The sequence below is a fragment of the Nansenia antarctica genome (assembly GCF_963989245.1).
Source record: "Nansenia antarctica genome assembly, chromosome: 11".
NCBI classification, from domain to species: Eukaryota; Metazoa; Chordata; class Actinopteri; order Argentiniformes; family Microstomatidae; genus Nansenia; species Nansenia antarctica.
Genome location: NC_137681.1, coordinates 1,558,639 through 1,578,828, shown reverse-complemented (window position 1 = coordinate 1,578,828; position 20,190 = coordinate 1,558,639). Strand labels below are relative to the sequence as shown.

Sequence of the window (20,190 nt, the reverse complement as noted above, 5' to 3'; positions counted from 1 at the left end):
CCCGCCGTCTGATACACTCCCTCCCTCCCTCCCTCCCTCTAGTCTCTCCTTCCCTCTCTCTAGTCTCTCCCTCCCTCTCTCTAGTCTCTCCGTCTCTCTAGTCTCTCATCCTCTCTCTAGTCTCTCTATCCAGACTGATAGAGAGCCCCCCCACACCAGAGAGAAGGGTGTGGCGTGTGTTGAGTATGGGGTGTGTGTGACGTGTAGTGCATGGTTGAGTGTGGTGTGTGCGTGACATGTTGAGTATGGTGTGTGGTGTGTGTGTGTGTGTGGTGCGTTCGTTGAGTGACACAAACACACCTCCAGCATCTCCTCCACAGCCCTCTCCCTCCACAGGCCCTCGGCCCCCTACCTGATTACCATGACAATCTCAATGTCAAGACGCACGAGAAGTAGTGAACAAGGAGCCTCTACCCATTGTCTCTCTCCTCTACGTTTGTTATGCCTCTGTATTGTTACTCCCCCCTACCTCCCCCCACACACACACACACACTTCTCTCTTCTCTCCCCACAAAAAAAATTCCTCATATACCCCCCACTTCTCTTTTTAGAAAGCTCCAGAATATAGATTATCACTTTCACGCGGAGCGATTAGATCAGATGAGTTGTAAGGACCATCCCAGGAGTATCTCCTGCGCTCGCTAGCTGGGCTACGTGTCTGAGGGAGAAGCCCACTCATCTGACGGGGCGACGCACAGAGAGGCACTCTGCTCTCCAGCCAGCCTGATAATGTGAGTACAGAGAGCGTACACCGCGTGCTACACACCACCGTAGCTACACACCACCGCGTGCTAGCTACACACACAGCACACAGGGGTTGTTCGTTTGTTGGCTTTAATGGACATTTGTCAAAGTTCTGTTGAAGCTTCCTGTGCTTTTAGGTCAGAGCTGAAGTGAAGGAGAGGGGATGTAGTGATAGAGGGAGTAGGAGGTGGATGCTCTCTCTCGTTACCACAGAGTGAGTCTTGATAGGATAGCGCGGTGGTGTTGTTAAATGTCATTAGACTGGGCAGAAAGTTTTGTTTCCTGGTATTCCCTGTATGAGTCTATGGTCTGGATGTGAGTCTATGGTCTGTATGAGGATATGGTCTGAGCTAAAAGTTGTTCTGTGTGTAATTAATTATTATCAAGTGGTTATGTAGCTGGATACCAAATCATGTAGATTTTTTTGCTGCAATTGATGTTGGAAGATACACCAATAGCAATGTTGCTTTAGAGAAAGTTAGGGGAAAGTTATTAAAAAGTTAAAGTCTATTAATTGTAATCCATCTAATAAAATGTAGTCATATGAGTAATGAGCAAAACGCATTATATATCTGAAATAAATACAAAATAAATCCATTATTATTATTATTATTATTATTATTACTATTATTATTATTATTATCATTATTACTACTATTATTACTATTATTATTATTAAACATAAATGAAATATTATCACTATCACGTTGGTCTCCTAATCTCAACATCATGTCTATAATATTACGTTCTAAATAACTTTTTCTCTCTAGGAAAATCTAGGAGAAAATACTGAGTAAAAACATTGTAGCAACAACAACCCTATGTTCCTGGTAGATATAATATAATCTGTAGTCTTGTCAATACTACTCATGCAATGGACCACAGCATTGTCAGTGTCCATCACATTTAGAAACAGGCCTTCTACTTCTCTAACAGCATCATTAACCCCCTCACTCCTACAACATAACAACCCACTGACTACATCCCCAAATAAAGTAATAATAAAACCGGTTTATTTCTGGACACTTCTCCTCTCACGTCTTCCCCCTCAAATTAAACTCTCTCTCCGCTTTGATGGTCAGCGTCAATAGGAGCAGAAACACCTACGCAAACTGACTAAGAACAACACCCCGCCTACGCACCCCTAAAACACCCTCCTACGGCCCTGCGGCCCATCTCCCACATGTTGTCTTCAGATCCCCCCCAGCACAAGAGCGGGTCGCCGGCCCATTCACACGGGCCCTGACAGACCTGTCTGAGGCTGTGGGGCAGGGCGAGGGCGTGGGCGGACTTTGACAGGATGCTTTCTGCAGCTTTGTTTGTGAGGCTGACCAGGGCTCTGGGAGGCAGCGGGGTTTGGTCATTCCATCCCATTGCACCTTCACTTTGTCTTCTCTCTGGGAAGGAGGGGGGGGGGGGATTAGGGACAAAATAGTGGAAATACCACCTCCTCTCACACCACCTCTCACACCACCTCTCATACCACCTCTCATCCTCTGTGATCAGACTTAGCTGAGGTGGCTGGAACTGAAGAGTGTCAATAGAGTGCTCAATAGATGGATGGGGGGTGGGGAATTTAAAAAGATAGATATGGGGGGTATCTTACTTTTGTGTTCCGAGTAAATTTTCAGCTAAATCGAATTATTTCTGTTTGAAAACAGCCGTATCATTCAGTATGCATGTTTGAATAAACGAATAGGTGCATTTGAAAAGAAACACAAAGCATATAACATTATTATCCACCGCTTTTCAAAACCAAGATTCAAGTCTTACATCCCACAACTCCAATACTTTCATATAAGGTTTGGCATAGTACGCGTGGCTGGCAAACGCGAAGAACTAGCGAACGAATGAACGAATTAAAAACCGTAGAAAGAAGAGAAGAAGGTGATTTGACTAATCCTCCTCTATGCAGGCGCCATTTGGCCCCGGCTGACATGAAGAGCATGCGAGAAGAAAAGGTCTTCAATAGAGCTCGGCGGTGTGCGTGTGGGCGGTGTGTGTGTGTGTGTGTGTGTGTGGCATGCAACTGGCCAACCGTTCCCAGCATGCACTGCTGCCATGCGGCCCCATCCAGCTGCGGGGGGCCTTGGGGAGGACGGCCTATCGGCTGCCAGGACCAGGGCCGCCTGGGCACAGTGTGCAAACATTGTTCCGGCCGTGGGCGAGCCACAGAAAACAAGAGAGAGAGAGAGAGAGAGAGAGAGAGAGAGAGAGAGAGAGAGAGAGAGAGAGAGAGAGAGAGAGAGAGAGAGCATTTCAGCATTTCAAGCCGCTTCCTCATTTCGGGTTGTGGAGGAGGACGTGAGAATTCCTGAAAATGTGAAACATTCAAATTGAGTTAAACTGACAGACATAGGTCTGCACTGTTCTGCTGGGGGACTTTAGACCTTTTGTGTCTGCTGCGGTCATTTCAACGGCCTTGCTTGGACAATCATTGCTTTAATTTCGCACTAAGCAGCGCTAGTGGAAGTCCAGCTAACACACTGAAGATGGATGACCCCCCCCAACCCAACCGACAAGACTGTCAACGAGCTTGTTTATAGATACGACACACAATGCTATAACATTACGTTATCTTCATCTTTTGTGTGTATCTTTTATGACACACGCACACCATAGGAACAAAGTCGTACGGAACATCAGGGTTTTCCACAACACTCACAAGGATCCAACATCACATCATCAGACTAAAACAATATTAAGGCCAGGCGAGGCAAAGGCGAGCAGCAAAAAGATTCTTCCTCCTAAAGCTCTCTGCTCTGCAGCGGGCCGAGGCAGATAATCTATGATGTGTGTCGTGTGTGAGACAGGGACACAATTAATATGGCTTGTAAAACCACGGCAGGTTCATTACCTCAGGATTCATTACGGGCCCTGCCGGCTCTGAGACAACGCTTAAAGGGCTTCCCCCATTAACATGGCAATCAGCATGGCCACGGATGCTCTGTCACCGCTCTGTCACATAAACGCTGCCGCTATTTATTCACCAGGGCGCCGTTAAGGGGGGGGGGGGGACGCCATCCGCTCCTGACAGCCAGCTCCGGACGTTGGCCTCTCTGGCAAATGGGCTTCAGACGGGGGACGTATGCCATGTCTCTGGGCAGTTCTGGCCGCTGGGCGAGGAGCGATCGAACGGACGGACGGCCGCAGGGGTGATTTGCAACAACGCCACACTTCAATCGATATCCTCTGAGGTGTCGTTGCTAGAAGCTTCCAGAACATGATCTTGAACAAATAGATAGTTGTCTCCTCGGAATGACACCGGCACCACAACGGTGCCGGTGACAACGGTTTAGACTGCAGCTGCAGTAGAGAGTAGGATGTTAGACGGAGATGATGGTGATTAATAGTCTATGAAAGAGTTGTAAGAGCCTTAGTCGAGCGTTTATAAAGGGTAATTTCATGTTACTACGTGTCACCGAATCCATGTAACGAAAACCACAGCAAAGTGTCCGACTCTCTCTCACATCCAGTCAGATATATCTTTACACCTTACACAACAGCAGTGTGACACAAAATGGTGGAAGCGTCATTTGGACACCTTCAATTGAACCATCCAAGGCTTCGGATTCAGTTCACACTCGTTAGCTTCAGTGGCGAGATCCAAAACCACGATTCAATAGCAAAGATTCAATAGCGAGATTATATCTATATTCTATTCAACGGGGAAGATAATCACATATGCATGTACCCATAGCCGGCTAACATCCTACACTTAGAATTAGGCCTACATGGTGCGAATAGTATTGTGCGGTCTCCAAGATTCTGACACACGCTTATAAAGACCTTGACAGTTGTGATACAAACAGGTCAGGAGTGTATGGGTGGTGGTGACGACGGTACTTTTGGCAGCGTGACACTCCTCTGTGGAAAGACACACAGGCGTTGTGTTGTCGAACAAGTTAACAGAGGTGGAAGACTGTGGTGGGGGGGTGGGGGGGTTGTGGTTTTCCATGTTGAGGGCTACAGGCCAGTAGAGAGTGTCTTGTCACTTAAGAGTCACGACGAAATTATTTCTGTGCTGACTTCTGTTCTTTTCTAAGTGTTTTATTGCAATATTAGTAGTATTATATGAATATAGTACATGAATAGGGACATTTTATGTGTTTTCAATTCAATTAGAAAACACCTATTCTAAAGATTGTGAGTATATAGTTTGTCGGTTGGTCTTTGTTGCCCTGGCAACAACTTGCCTCTGCTCGAGAGAGTCTTTAATGTCGCAGCTGCAGATAATCTCGAGCACAAAAGTAACATTAATTGTGTGAAAGGACTGAAGGACTGAAGCAGTTGTGAAAGCTTCAGTTTGGAACACCGTGGCTCAAACAGAAACACGGTGGGTGTAGTATGTGTGCATTCCAGACACACAGAAATGTGTGCACACTCTCTCTCTCTCTCTTTCTCTTTCTTTCTCTCTCACTCACTCACTCACTCACTCACTCACTCACTCACTCACACACACACGTGTACGCACACGCACACACACCCACTCATACACACACACACACACACACACACACACACAGACACTCACTCACTCACTCACTCACTCACACACACGCCCACACGTACACACACACCCACACGTACACACACACACACACACACACACACACACGCACACACACACACACACACACAGTACTATTAGGCCACATTGTATTAACACAAATTCTCAAAAGTTATGAGAAATTAAGATCTAAAACGCAAATCAAATGGGTGGGTGGAATTGTACTTACTGTCAGTTAAGGATGTTTCAGAATCACTTCACAAAGGTCTATATGAATGTTCTATGGGTCTATATGAATGTTCTATGGGTCTATATGGAATGTTCTATTCCATCTATGGGCCTGTGGTTCTACATCTTCATTGGCTAGGAGACTCCTACATCTGTCCCTCTGTAAACTAGCTCATCTGCTTCTCCAGCCTTTTGAAATATTCTCTAATATGAATTATTTTGGCTGGCTTTATTGTTTACTTTGAAGAGACATCATTTGCTGGTCGATAGTGACATTTCCTCAGGATTAATGTGTGATATTGTGGACAGAAGCATCGTGTCAGGTGTCATCAGGAGATTAAAACCCAGAAAGAAATAAAGTAATAGCCTCAAAAGCAGACTGAGTTGTGTGAGAAAGAGAAAAACGTTTGGTTCAAAATGTGCCCGTTTCATTGACATAACAACACGTGTCAAACACTATGTAAAGTTAAAATGTAAGGCCTTATTATTCTATTGTTAACTTTAAAATTAACATGAACATTTAACATTAAGGCTTCTATTTAGGCTAGTGTGTGTGCGTGCTTATAAGTATATAAGTATTATAAGCCGACCACATGGCACTCATCTGTAAACGACGTCCACGTCCTGACATAGAACAGCCTAGGATGTTCCTCCCGCGGTATCTTCAGTCACTCAGAGATGTGGATGAAGGTGTCGCATCTCTGAGACCTGCTGGACTTCCCCGGTCTGCCCCCGGTCTGCCTGCCTGGCCTGCACATATCACTTCACCACGATCTTTTCAGCCTATTGAGAGAATTAACAATTATTATATCCTTTGCACTGTAACATAGGCGCATCACCAAAATAAACCAAACTCTACTCAACATCTTCTATTTTTCTTCTATTGGCTTTATTTCCAATATTCCTGATAATTCATAAGAATATATGCCTAGGCTATACATTTAAATTGCGAATGAAGATTGCGTGGAAAATAATGTTGTGTGTGATCCACTTTTGCTTTTGATGTCGTCCATCATTGAAACCTGAATACATGTGAGAATAAATAATTTTTCATAGATTCTCATCTACTAGAAAGCAAACTTGCCTCCTCACCCGAAAGCGTCGCAGTCAGCGGGTTCATAGGTACTGTACCGTGCCACCACCGTGCCACCACGCGCCTCCGTTACCCTCTGATGTGCCACCGTGCCACCACGCACGCGCCTCCGTTACCCTCTGATGTGGCTGTACAGTCCGTGCACAGGCCTGCCTCCTACAGAAGAGCAACTCCACATACTGTATAGTCACAAGTAGGTTACCAGTGGGTTCATCTGGCATTGTTCCTCACGTCGACCACAACAAACGAACTTTCTTTCTCTTTTTAATCAAACGAGCAAGGCTGGATGTTGTGCTCTGTCTAACCCGGCTTGGGTCGGCACGGTGGTGGAAAAGCGCCATAATGGACCGGGTTTTATTCCCGGTCACCTCCCGTACGGCTAATGATCCAGCCCGCCAGACGGGACCGGGAGAGGTTAGATGCCATGTGTTACATTCAATGAGTTCGCATTGACAACGCGTATTGACTTGAAGCTGATTTATGTGAGGAGTGTGTGATCATGATGCGTTTAAACCATAATAGTCTTCAACCCTCACACATCAGAGGAGTCCATCAGAGAGAGAGAGAGACCTCTGTTGTAAGGTTAACATTTGCCACGACCACGATGATGCCGATGAAGGTGCTATAAATAACAATCTCAATCGGAAGGAGGGGGAGGATGAAGATGATTAATATGCTACTGTTACCCAGCCTGGCCTAGGTGTGTAACCGAGAACACACCACTTGGAATTTCAGGTAGTCTAAAAGGTTGTTTCAGAGAGAGTAGCCTGTGAGATGGTGTTCCTGAAAAGCTGACTATAAAAGACATATCAGAAACTTTGAAAAACTCAATTTGAAGGGTATATTTTGAGAAAAAAAATGTCTCACACGCTGGCCTATTTGTTAGACACACACACACACACACACACACACACACACACACACACACACACACACACACACACACCACACACACGCACACACACACACACACACACACACACACACACACACACACACACACACACACACACCACACACACAATCTGGAAATTGTATTGTACCTAAACTCCCCTCTCACCCACAACTATTTTCTAACTGTCAAGACAGCGTCTCTGCCCACGGGGGGACTTTACCAACACAAACAGAGTCTATACAACTGTGTCAATCACTTGTTACGCGTTACCATATTGCCTCCATCACAATTGTTTTCCTAAAATATATATCTGTCTTTCTTTAAAACGCACGGGTCTTATGAGGTGATCTCTCACCACCACACTTCCATTACGCGCCACTAGAGGGCAACAGCACAGCCCTGGACGCTCCCTCTGACATACAATAAGAAAAACCCACAACATTTGCCACTACTAAAGTAAACTGTAGAGGCTATAATTAATTTCAAGACAGAAAAGAATCCCCCCCCCCCTTCCGTTGATATAAATAGCTCAAAGTAAACCAGGGCTAGTAATATTATTTCCTAAAGCATATTCAAATAAGTCTCGCAAAGAAGTTTCCTAGTCGAATGCATTGAAGGTGATCATTCCGTGATTGTGGTTTTGCGATGTTCAGTTCGGCAACACTCGTCAGTTTCCGACGCTCATATTCCGGAATAGACCCCATATATGTACTCTCCGATTCACCGGATAAAACCATGTATGGCTTTAACAGAACGACCGGAATTCCTCTTTGAAGGTGATATGTTAGACTGACAGACAAAACATTTTAAAACATTAAGTCTATTGTAATAATCCCCGAATAACTTGTTGCATAGTAAAAAAAAAAAAAAGCATGTGCATTTCTTCTCACATGAGTTTTGTTTGTGAGATTTATTCGAAGTAGTAATCTAGTAGTAAGTAATCTGAACGGAAAAAGCGATACTTTGCTTATCACCGTTTAGTTTACTGGCGGCTGCTTTCACTTGTGGGTTCTCCATTGACAAGGGCTCGTCGGGTGACGTCACGAAGCCCCGCAGCCAATGGGATGTCCCAGCGACACTTTTTTCCCTTTTTTTCTCTAACCCCCTCAGTCCTTCTATGGTCAATGACGTCACGGGGCATTCAGAAGCTCCCGAATAAATGCATAGTGCCTCTACCCCGGCCAAGAGGATCTGTCACTGTAGACCAGAGAGCCCAGCCAGATGTTAGATGTTAGATGCTCCAGACAGATAGTAGTGTATCCTAGATGCTCCAGAACCCAGAACTTTTCTCAGACAAGCTCATCAGATGTTCCAGTTCTAGAGAAAGAAGGAGGGACATTTGGGGACATTTGGGGACATTTGGGTCACTCATAGGCTTATTCAACCGGTTTAACCAGACAGTTTAACCAGGAGAATGATGACAGCCAAACCTTTAGACAAAGTCCCGGTCCACCTGGGCGGGTTCGTGCACCCTCTCTCCTCGGAGGGCATGATGTACTCTGTGGATGAACTGGCCACCAGTCTGCAGTCGGCCTCGGTTGCGATATTTCCCAGTCACGCCGATTTAGGAGGGCATTACGACCACCTTAGCGGACACACAGGTAAGCTTGTTACACAGTATATGATGTTCTTTGTGATATCAAGACGAACTTTATCGAATGCAACGTGTTTTTTTGTGGTGTATTGATGAGAGAAAGTATGCCTCGTTTGAGTTACAATGTGTGTGTTTTAGCTTTACAATGACGAAAAGATTACAAAAGTGTTTGAAAGAAATAAATAAACCTGGATATTTGTAGCATAGGGCGCTGAAGGATGATGGTTTAGGAGACGCATATAGAGTTGCGCACTGCATAGTTTAAGTTTACGTACACATTGGACCTTTTCACTTCATTTGTTCCAATTAATTTAATTTATATTGAATGATATCATCCCTTGATGACTGAATAAAGGTGGAATGAATGAATGGCTGTCTTGTCTTGTATGGGGGGCCGGCGAGCGCACACACATCGACGCGGCGCGCAGTGGCGCTCTTATAAATAGGCTACATACATGTCATTATTGTTATAATATCACTCTTTCTAAACAAGTTTCTCTTCTTTTTCCATTGAAACAGATGACTTGATGAGTGGAGATATGAGCTCAGAGAAACGCTCTCTGGACTTGTCTTACTCCAGCTTCGCGCAGCCCCCCCACCCCGGCCACCACCGCAACCAGACCTTCACCTACATGGGAAAGTTCTCCATCTCTGACTCACATCAGTACCCCGGTGGCACCTGGACCCCCGAGGGCGGCGGGGTCATCAACATAGTCAGCGCGGGGATCCTCCAGGGCATGACCCAGCCCTCCTCTGCCTCCTCCAGCCCGGCCTCCTCCGTCTCACCCAACCCCTTCTCCTCCTCCAGCACCCTGAGCTGCACCATGGCCCAGCAGAACCAGAACCACCAGGCCGAGATGCAGGAGCACCACAGCATCTACTCCTCTCCCCCGCCCCCCTACTCAGGCTGCGGGGAGGTGTACCAAGACCCCTCCGCCTTCCTGTCCACCTCCACCTGCCCCATCTCCTCCTACCCCCCCCCGCCCTCCTACTCGTCGCCCAAGACAGAGATCTTCCCCATCATCCCCGACTACTCCGGGTTCTTCCAGCCGTCTTGTCACCGGGACATGCAGAGCTCCATGCCCGACCGCAAACCCTTCCCCTGCCCCCTGGAGTCCTTCAGAGTGCCCCCACCCTTGACTCCCCTGAACACTATTAGGAATTTTACCCTGGGAGGACCGTCGGTCGTTGATGGTGGACCCAGGCTACCCACGGCGTACAGCCCCCAGAACTTACCCCTGAGACCGATCCTGCGCCCCAGAAAGTACCCCAACAGACCGAGCAAGACCCCCGTGCACGAGCGGCCCTACCCCTGCCCCGCGGAGGCCTGCGACCGGCGGTTCTCTCGGTCCGACGAGCTGACCCGACACATCAGGATCCACACGGGACACAAACCTTTCCAGTGTCGGATATGCATGCGGAACTTCAGCCGGAGCGACCACCTGACCACCCACATCCGCACGCACACCGGGGAGAAGCCCTTCGCCTGCGACTTCTGCGGCCGCAAGTTCGCCCGGAGCGACGAGCGTAAGAGACACACGAAGATCCACCTCCGGCAGAAGGAGAGGAAGGCGTCCGGTGTTGGTTCATCCAACAGCACCACGAACTCAGAGCGCTCCGGCACGGCCAGCGGAGGGTGTTCCTCGGGCACGGGGGGCTCGGGGGGCTGTCCCCCGCGGGGGGTATAGGTCACACTACCCCCCCACCATGACACAACCATTCAGAAACTGTGGTGAAGGAAAGAGAGACATATATATAGAGAGACTGAGTAGGAAACGTTTGGAAACTGCAAGCTTTCCGTGCAAACACGGGAACGAACTTTAGATGCGAACTTTGAGATCCATCATTCCGTGCGTCATTACGCATAAACCCGGTGATTGATGTAGAGTAGACGCACTTTCGTGACGTTAGAATTATAAGGTTCTATCTCCATTTTTGGTCAAAATTGAGTTTTTTTTTTACATAATCTGATCCATTAGGTGTTTATTAATGCCTGTGTGGTGTTATTTTTAAAATGTTGAAAATGTTTGAGTTAGTAATTAATAAAATACAAAGGTTCCATCTCACAAAACATAATGGAATGTAAAAACTTTGACGCTCAATATCTCTGAACTGCCCTAAACGGAGATAGAACCTGATCATTCTAAACGGAGATAGAACCTTATCATTCTAAACGGAGATAGAACCTTATCATTCTAAACGGAGATAGAACCTTATCATTCTAAACGGAGATAGAACCTTATCATTCTAAACGGAGATATATAGAGAGACTGAGTTGGAAACGTTTGGAAAGTGCAAGCTCCTCAACACACGGGATCAGAACTTCAGATTCGAACTTTGAGATCCATCATTCCTCACCGTGCGTCATTACGCATAAACCCAGAGACGCACTTTGTCTGCGTAGTGTAGCTTACTGAAGTAATATTCAAGTAAATAGCCATTAATGTTAACAAGACAAGGCAGCCTGATGCAAAAGGAAAGAAATGTAAAAAAAAAAAAGATAAAATATGTCCAGAACATTTCCACTCATGCACCAGCACAGTGTGCGTCATGCTGCATGGGAAGATGTGATATATTTGCAATAAGTTTGAATTAAACGTGTTTTAAATTATTTAATAGACAAACAATGTGTCCATTTTAACTTGTATATTCCCCTGTAGTGCCTTGTTTTACATGTTTTTGGTACATTGTCAGACACAAGGACGCTTTAATTGAATTGTGCATTTGTCATTTAATATGAAAAGTTTGAATATATATATTTTTGTACACATTATGTCGTGTAACTGTTGAACGTGTTGCAGTTGTGGTTTACGTCTTAAAAACTACGGAATGTAAATAATAGAACTCATACCGACTTGACGTTTGTTTTTGTGAATGTTTGAGACTCATATTAAATGTTAATGATGGAACTCTTAACACACTCTTGATGGTTATTTTCATGTCAACTAAAAAACAAATAAAAATCAAGTTTGAACATGAGTAAATATAGGACTAATGTTATTATTGGAAAGTAAACGGAACGGGGGCGACTGGAGGGTAATTCCCACCACTTAAGCTGCGCATCAGTCAGATGTGAGTCATCAAGGCCATGCTCCCACTCACTCTATGAGGATACAACCAATACTAAATAGAGCAACAACAAAGATTCAGATTCAGATTCAGATAACGTGTATTGCCATTATGCTTGACACATATAGGAATTTGTTTTGGCATTACAGAAGGTGCATTTATGCTTTTTTCACATATACATGAACAAAAACAAATACAAATACAAATGCAAAAACAGGACAACACAGGACAGACAGTGCATGGATAGTGCTGTATATATATACTTTATACTTTATATATATATATAAAGTGCAGTGCAGAGTTTTTCAAGGTCCAGTGCATATACAGTACAGTATAAAGATCACATTCAAGATCTGTTCAAAAGTAGAACGAACAACAAAGAAACAAAAGTCATATCTGATTTAAGAACAAAACGTTTATTGGTCTATACAATATGGCTATATCGGACGTTGATTATGTCAAGGCAGAAACATGAATCATAGGCACAGAAATATTTTCGTTAGTTTCACAGATGACACTTTTCATACAGAATGCTCAAGTCACAGAGAAGTCAATGAACTTGTTTGTGTGTTTTGCCCTATAAAGGATTTGGTCACATCACATGTTCAGGAAACAGCTGCTTTGCAATAACAATTAGCAATCTAGTCAGAATTTTGACGTCACTTCGCATCACTAATCAACAATTTATGTTTAATGGTCAAAATGTCAGATGAGACTGATGGGAACGTGACGTCACTCTTTTCATTATCCCACAAGGCCTGTTTCCAAACCGCTCAGCTGAATACAGAAATACGGAACTCAGTGTAGTGTAATCAATAGAATAAAACAGCCATATCACCTCCAGCATCCCCTCTTCAGCTGACTAACACATGTAGTTCCAGCAGTACCATAAAGATATATATGATGCACTGCATTAAAGAGGCAATCAGGGATTCAAACTATAACAAGGTGGCCATAAACAGCTGAAGGATGCAAACATCTCAACATCATCAGACACTGTGACGATAGAAGACTGACCACCCACAAGATTATAATTATAGCTTTAACATGTTTTAGAGCGACTGTAAATAGCGTTTGTTTCCAATTACATCGCTGACAAATTATGGAGTAAAACAATCTTGTATTTTTGGCTCTGTTGAACTAAACTCATGAGGCATTTCTCAGTTATAAATAGCTATAACGTCCCTAATTTAAAAGTAAAAAAAGAAAACAATCCTAGATTGCCTGTTTTAACTGAAAGGGCAGACAGCGTCAGACGGGTGATTGTAGGTAATGATCCCAAACGTCTTCTGTCTCTGTTAGAGTAAAGGCAACTACAACTGCTTCAGCAGAGAGAAGAGACGTACATACATGGACTGGGTGGATATTTTCCAATCCACAGTCTGGAAGATCATTAGAACATCACTGGAGAGTGAAGTGAAACGAAACTTTATTTATATAGCGCCTTTCGTACATGAAAGCAACTCAAAGCGGTCAACTACTGCTAACAGGCTGACAGGCCAAGGAAGACTTCCACAGTGGATGATGGAGAACGCTCACCATAACTAGGAAGGTAAGGTAGGCACTCTGCAGGAGGTGGCTGTGAATGTCAGACCTCCATCCACAAGGTGCAAACCTCTAGTTATACTCAAAAAGGATGGTCAGGTTACAGTTTGCTACAACATACTTAAACACATGTAGGCCTACCAGAGTGATCGCAAGAGGAAAGTTTGGAGAAAAACGGATTTAAATCCAATTGATTATGTATTCCACTTCCTGATGATAAGAGTTTAGGTCAAAAGTCGACTTAACAGTTGACCAACAACTAAAGATGGTTACAGTACAGGCCTGGCAGAGCGTCACCATGGTTACAGTACAGGCCTGGCAGAGCATCACCATGGTTACAGTACAGGAGGCCTGGCAGAGCATCACCATGGTTACAGTACAGGCCTGGCAGAGCGTCACCATGGTTACAGTACAGGCCTGGCAGAGCGTCACCATGGTTACAGTACAGGCCTGGCAGAGCATCACCATGGTTACAGTACAGGCCTGGCAGAGCATCACCATGGTTACAGTACAGGGGGCCTGGCAGAGCATCACCATGGTTACAGACCAGGCCTGGCAGAGCGTCACCATGGTTACAGTACAGGCCTGGCAGAGCATCACCATGGTTACAGTACAGGCCTGGCAGAGCATCACCATGGTTACAGTACAGGAGGCCTGGCAGAGCGTCACCATGGTTACAGTACAGGAGGCCTGGCAGAGCGTCACCATGGTTACAGACCAGGCCTGGCAGAGCGTCACCATGGTTACAGTACAGGCCTGGCAGAGCGTCACCATGGTTACAGTACAGGCCTGGCAGAGCATCACCATGGTTACAGTACAGGAGGCCTGGCAGAGCGTCACCATGGTTACAGTACAGGAGGCCTGGCAGAGCGTCACCATGGTTACAGTACAGGCCTGGCAGAGCGTCACCATGGTTTCATTACAGGCCTGGCAGAGCGTCACCATGGTTACAGTACAGGCCTGGCAGAGCATCACCATGGTTACAGTACAGGCCTGGCAGAGCATCACCAGAGAAGACCCCCAGCGTCTGATGGGGTCAGGGGTCACAGACTTCAGGCGGTTATGGCACGCTAAGGATTGTCCACCAAATACTCAACATTAATGCTTAATTTGGACATTATATGAAGTACCAGTCAAAAGTTTGGACACACTTTCCCATTTAATCAGGGTATTACAAAGTGAAATCAAATCAATCATGTTCAATAATACCCTTAAATGAAAGCTGACATACTTAAGTTAACATGTTGATTTTAAACACGAGCAGTCCATCATCATCTCAGACTGAATTAAAGAGTTAGCCCAAACTCACACTACAGGGCCGAGTTTCTGAAACTGGGCGAGAAAGGACCATGTCAGAGGCAGTATGGTGCGTCTCAGTAGGGTGTAAAGCCCCTTATTTCTGGCACAGAGACCTTTCTCAGCTTCATACCAACATTTGTACTTTCATACCAAAGTTTAATGCACAGCAACATGTATGACCCCCTGTATCTACAACCCCCTCTGGCTCTGGAGTAATAAGAATGTTGTTACTGAAGTTATAACAGCATTAATAATAATAATGAGAAATATAATCAGATAACATCAACATATAATACATTTTAATGATATTCTTTTCTAGTCTGAGTCACTTGGCCAAAGCAGCAGTAGCAAGGGAAGGCATGGGGTTGACTGTAATCTGTTCATGGTGGACATACACAGGTCAATAATGAAATACAGGTATGGACTTAACCTTTATAGGGGTTCTGTAATGTGGTTGTGATGCAATTACAAGCAACGTGTTCACTTGAAATGCCCAGTGTGACATTGCATCCTTAGAGGGAAATCAAAGAAGACTTGAAAAAGTTTAAAAACGTTTTTTAAAAAGTGTCATATTCAAGACAGGAGTACACACTGGAGTGTAAGGTAGCTTCCACAGATGTCCATACAGGGCCTGCGGTCGTCATAAATGGATGAACTTTTGATGGAAGTTCAACTTCATTAAACACGTTTGCTGTACGCCATTGCCTAGCAACATTACTGACATCTGGACGAGGGCAACATATGTTCAACGACACACAAACCTCTTTATCTCAAGTGCACAGCATTGATTATTAATAAACTGCTTTATGAAAGACTTCATATAGTTTATTTATCTCTGTGTAGCCTAATTCAGCAACACAGACTAATGACAGACACCTAAACCTCCATTCAAGGTCGGACAAGGGAGTGATATACGGTAGTTTGGAGCTAAACATGGCCTATACACAACGCCTGAATAACTGTTTACAAACTCTATTGTGTTTGGAATAAATTAAGCACGATACACACTGTACAGTATGCATGTAATAAAAAAGTGAATGCTTTTGAAGCTTTACAGGTTTACATTCAATATTCACATAAGGCAGATTTCATTTGAAAAGTTACAGACAATGTGGTTAAGAGCATAGAGCGATAATGAACACATCTCATCTCAAGGGTACACCCAAATCTACGTGGCTGTTGTCTGCATGAGACAGAATGAATATATACTGGAGATACTAAAGGGTATCCGAATTGCGTCATCAAGTCCTGGATACCTATTCAGACTAAACGTCGTTAGAGTTAGTTTTGAGTCTTTGAGAGGCCCGTTTAGACACACGTATCCCTTCTCCGAGAGTTTAGAGGGCCACCTCGGGGCCGGGATAAGGTTCCCCACCGCACCAGAAGTCTTCGGGCTGAGGGATCTCCAGTAACCACATCATCTCCCCCCCTCCCTCCCCCGGCGCGTCTAACTTCTTCTCTGTGCCGGAGGAGACTGTCTGTAGGACCTTGTAATAGTGACAGTCCCGCCCATCGTCGGGGTCATAAGGTGGCGCCAGGATGTCAAGAAAGGCAGCAGGTCCATCAACAGCGTTGATCTGATGGAGGTTGTCCTTCTGTGGGGTCAGAAGACAAGGACCACTGTCCTCCGAGTTGTATTCTCCCGTGGAGCGGAGCTTGGCGCGCCGCAGAGCCTGGTTCTGACTGGGTCTCAGGGGTGGGTCGAACTGGGTCTCACTCTCATCAGCATCCTCCGGGGGGGGTTTATTATTGTCCATCTTGTCGAAACACCTGATACTGACCTACATTAATCATAACATGTATAATCACAATACATAGATAGTAAAATATACTCAAAATGCATTTCAAGTGTAACACTTAGGGCAGAGGTTCTCAACCCTCTCCTCGGGGACCCCCAGCCGCTCCACATATTTGATCTGTTCCACCACCAGCTCACCTGATTCAACTGATCAAGTATAAAGCAATTATGGTTTGTACTTGATCAGTTGAATCAGGTGAGCTGGTGGTGGAACAGATCAAACATGTGGAGCGGCTGGGGGTCCCAGAGGAGAGGGTTGAGAACCACTGACTTAGAGCCTAGGTTACACCTGAAATGCAGTATTCAACATACAGTAACAATCCCAGGGCTGTGAATGTCTAAATGTCCCATAATAAGACATCTACACAGGACAGGAGAACGTCTTCAAAAAACACCTGATACTTACTGACCTTCCCGTAGAGCACCTTCAGCATGCCGTTCATCCCCGGGTGGTCGTGCAGGGGGATGGAGGCCCCCCCGCTGTTCAGCAGGAAGACCCCCATGCTGAAGGCTTCGGTCTCGCAGATGTGCATGTACGTGACCGGCGGGGGGCTGATGTTCGTGGGTTCGGGGGTCTCCCGGGGCGCAATGTTCAGGTCTTTGGCTCTGACCTGGGTCAGGAGGGCGCTCAGCTCACCCCGATGGTCCAGGAAGACTTTGTTGTCCCCCATGGCGGAGGAGTTGAAGTGTTTAAACGTGACATGAGCTTGCCTGGCGATCTGATGGATAAGAGAGGTCTTCTTATCCCCGGTATCCCCGTTATCCCGGGGCATTTTGCAGATTTGGAGAAAAACTAAAACAGTTTTAGCGACGCGAGTTTTTCTTCTGGAGACGCGCTTCCTAATTCCTTCCACGAATCTTGCAAAAGTGCACCACTTTTTTGCGTTCAAACTCAGTAAACGAGTGTCTGAAGTTACAATGTTACGTATTGCATTGTCAATGTCATATTATAATACGGTGTTCCCTCCAGAGAATTAGGCTGCTCGCGGTCCACTCTCATGTTTCCACCCGATCTGATCCACACGTCCGCAGAGGCAGCGCCTGCGCAGTGAGAACACATGGGCATGTTGGAACTTGAAGTTTATTTATAAAAGCACGGGAATATTATTCCTCTAAACGCACGCACGATGTCATTTTCTGCGATTACTCCATCACTTCACTCGAAGTGTTATTCCACCGAAAAATGGGTTAGGGTTAGATCCTCAAACACGCTGCTATTGTGGAAGGAAATGTGATATGTTTCATTATAAGAGTACTACAAGTCCCACATAATTGATGTCTTCCGGAGAGCAGGGGAGAGGGGAAGGCCAGACAGGCCGTTCAACCCGCTCCCCTCCCCCAGTTTCAACTTTATAGATAGATGATAATAAATATAGGCTAATATATTTTTATTACTGTCTGAATTTGTCTTGTTTTATACAATTTTCCAATTGTTTTCATTTCTTGCACTGGTTTATTATGATGTAAAATTGTAGGAAACTAGCAAAAAATAAATAAATAATAATAATAATAATAATAATAATAATAATAATAGGGTGGGAGAGAGGGGCCGCTGCTGCCAAACGTGCTCAGTTTTGCGTCGCTCCACCGGCAAAAAAATCTCACTCCAAAGTTTTGGTGAAACTTGGCAGCCCTGCTCCACAGTTCAGCTCACCCTCGGTGTGGTCCACTGGCACATCTCTCCCTCGGTGTGGTCCACTGTCACATCTCTCCCTCGGTGTGGTCCACTGTCACATCTCTCCCTCGGTGTGGTCCTCTGTCACATCTCTCCCTCGCTGTGGTCCACTGGCACATCTCTCCCTCGGTGTGGTCCACTGTCACATCTCTCCCTCCACTGTCACATCTCTCCCTCGGTGTGGTCCACTGTCACATCTCTCCCTCGGTGTGGTCCACTGTCACATCTCTCCCTCCTCGGTGTGGTCCACTGTCACATCTCTCCCTCGGTGTGGTCCACTGTCACATCTCTCCCTCGGTGTGGTCCACTGGCACATCTCTCCCTCGGTGTGGTCCACTGTCACATCTCTCCCTCCACTGTCACATCTCTCCCTCGGTGTGGTCCACTGTCACATCTCTCCCTCGGTGTGGTCCACTGGCACATCTCTCCCTCGGTGTGGTCCACTGTCACATCTCTCCCTCCACTGTCACATCTCTCCCTCGGTGTGGTCCACTGTCACATCTCTCCCTCGGTGTGGTCCACTGTCACATCTCTCCCTCGGTGTGGTCCACTGTCACATCTCTCCCTCGGTGTGGTCCACTGTCACATCCCTCCCTCGGTGTGGTCCACTGTCACATCTCTCCCTCGGTGTGGTCCACTGTCACATCCCTCCCTCGGTGTGGTCCACTGTCACATCTCTCCCTCGGTGTGGTCCACTGTCACATCTCTCCCTCGGTGTGGTCCACTGGTACATCTTCCCTTGTTTTTTCTTCCAGGAACTTCAAACTTTGACGCGCAGGCTGGCCAACTATGCTCACAACAGGGCCCAATGGAAATGAAATGTTCTCATATCATATAAGAGACTTCCCGATGTCAACCAAGTGTAACAATGACGTATTAACACCTGTTGATTACATCCATGAGTGCATCCATGATTATGATATTCAACAATCTATCCTCCTGGCCAATTCAAGTTCCAAGTGCCATTAGCATCCTTAATTCTGCAAAGTGACCAACAAGATAGTCAGACATGTTTTGATGTGTTTTCTAATGTGCAGCCCTGTCTCTGTCTAACCCTGTCTCTGTCTCTGTCTCTGTCTAACCCTGTCTCTGTCTAACCCTGTCTCTGTCTAACTCTGTCTCTGTCCAACCCTGTCTCTGTCTCTGTCTCTGTCTCTGTCTCTGTCTCTCTCTGTCTCTGTCTCTGTCTCTGTCTAACCCTGTCTCTGTCTCTGTCTCTGTCTCTGTCTCTGTCTCTGTCTAACTCTGTCTCTGTCTCTGTCTCTGTCTCTGTCTCTGTCTAACCCTGTCTCTGTCTGTCTAACCCTATCTCTGTCTCTGTCTCTCTCTCTGTCTCTGTCTCTGTCTCTGTCTCTCTCTGTCTCTGTCTCTGTCTAACCCTGTCTCTGTCTCTGTCTCTGTCTAACCCTGTCTCTGTCTAACTTTGTCTAACCCTGTCTCTGTCTCTGTCTAACCCTGTCTCTGTCTGTCTAACCCTGTCTGTGTCTCTGTCTCTGTCTCTGTCTGTGTCTCTGTCTGTGTCTCTGTCTCTGTCTCTGTCTCTGTCTGTGTCTGTGTCTGTGTCTGTGTCTGTGTCTGTGTCTGTGTCTGTGTCTGTGTCTGTGTCTGTGTCTGTGTCTGTGTCTGTGTCTGTGTCTGTGTCTGTGTCTGTGTCTCTGTCTCTGTCTCTGTCTCTGTCTCTGTCTCTGTCTCTGTCTCTCTCGGTCTCTGTCTCTGTCTCTGTCTCTGTCTCTGTCTCTG

The 20,190-nt window shown here is 45.8% G+C and overlaps 2 protein-coding genes across 2 annotated transcripts; one reads left to right on the top strand and one right to left on the bottom strand.

Annotated features, from left to right (window-relative positions):
- Nucleotides 1-8,884: 8,884 nt before the first annotated feature.
- On the top strand, nt 8,885-10,752 carry egr2b (early growth response 2b; the record flags this gene model as incomplete). The annotated part of the gene is made up of 2 exons (XM_080541873.1): nt 8,885-9,071; nt 9,584-10,752. The coding sequence occupies 2 exons, from the start codon at nt 8,885-8,887 to the stop codon at nt 10,750-10,752; spliced, it is 1,356 nt and encodes a 451-aa protein (XP_080397999.1).
- A 5,562-nt stretch (nt 10,753-16,314) lies between these two features.
- On the bottom strand, nt 16,315-17,749 carry LOC308167301 (2-aminoethanethiol dioxygenase-like; the record flags this gene model as incomplete). Its single annotated transcript, XM_080541699.1, has 2 exons — nt 17,186-17,749; nt 16,315-16,758 (listed from the first exon to the last, which is right to left on the bottom strand). Exons 1-2 carry the CDS (start codon nt 17,546-17,548, stop codon nt 16,315-16,317), a joined length of 807 nt encoding a protein of 268 aa, XP_080397825.1. The 5' UTR covers nt 17,549-17,749.
- Nucleotides 17,750-20,190: the final 2,441 nt, after the last annotated feature.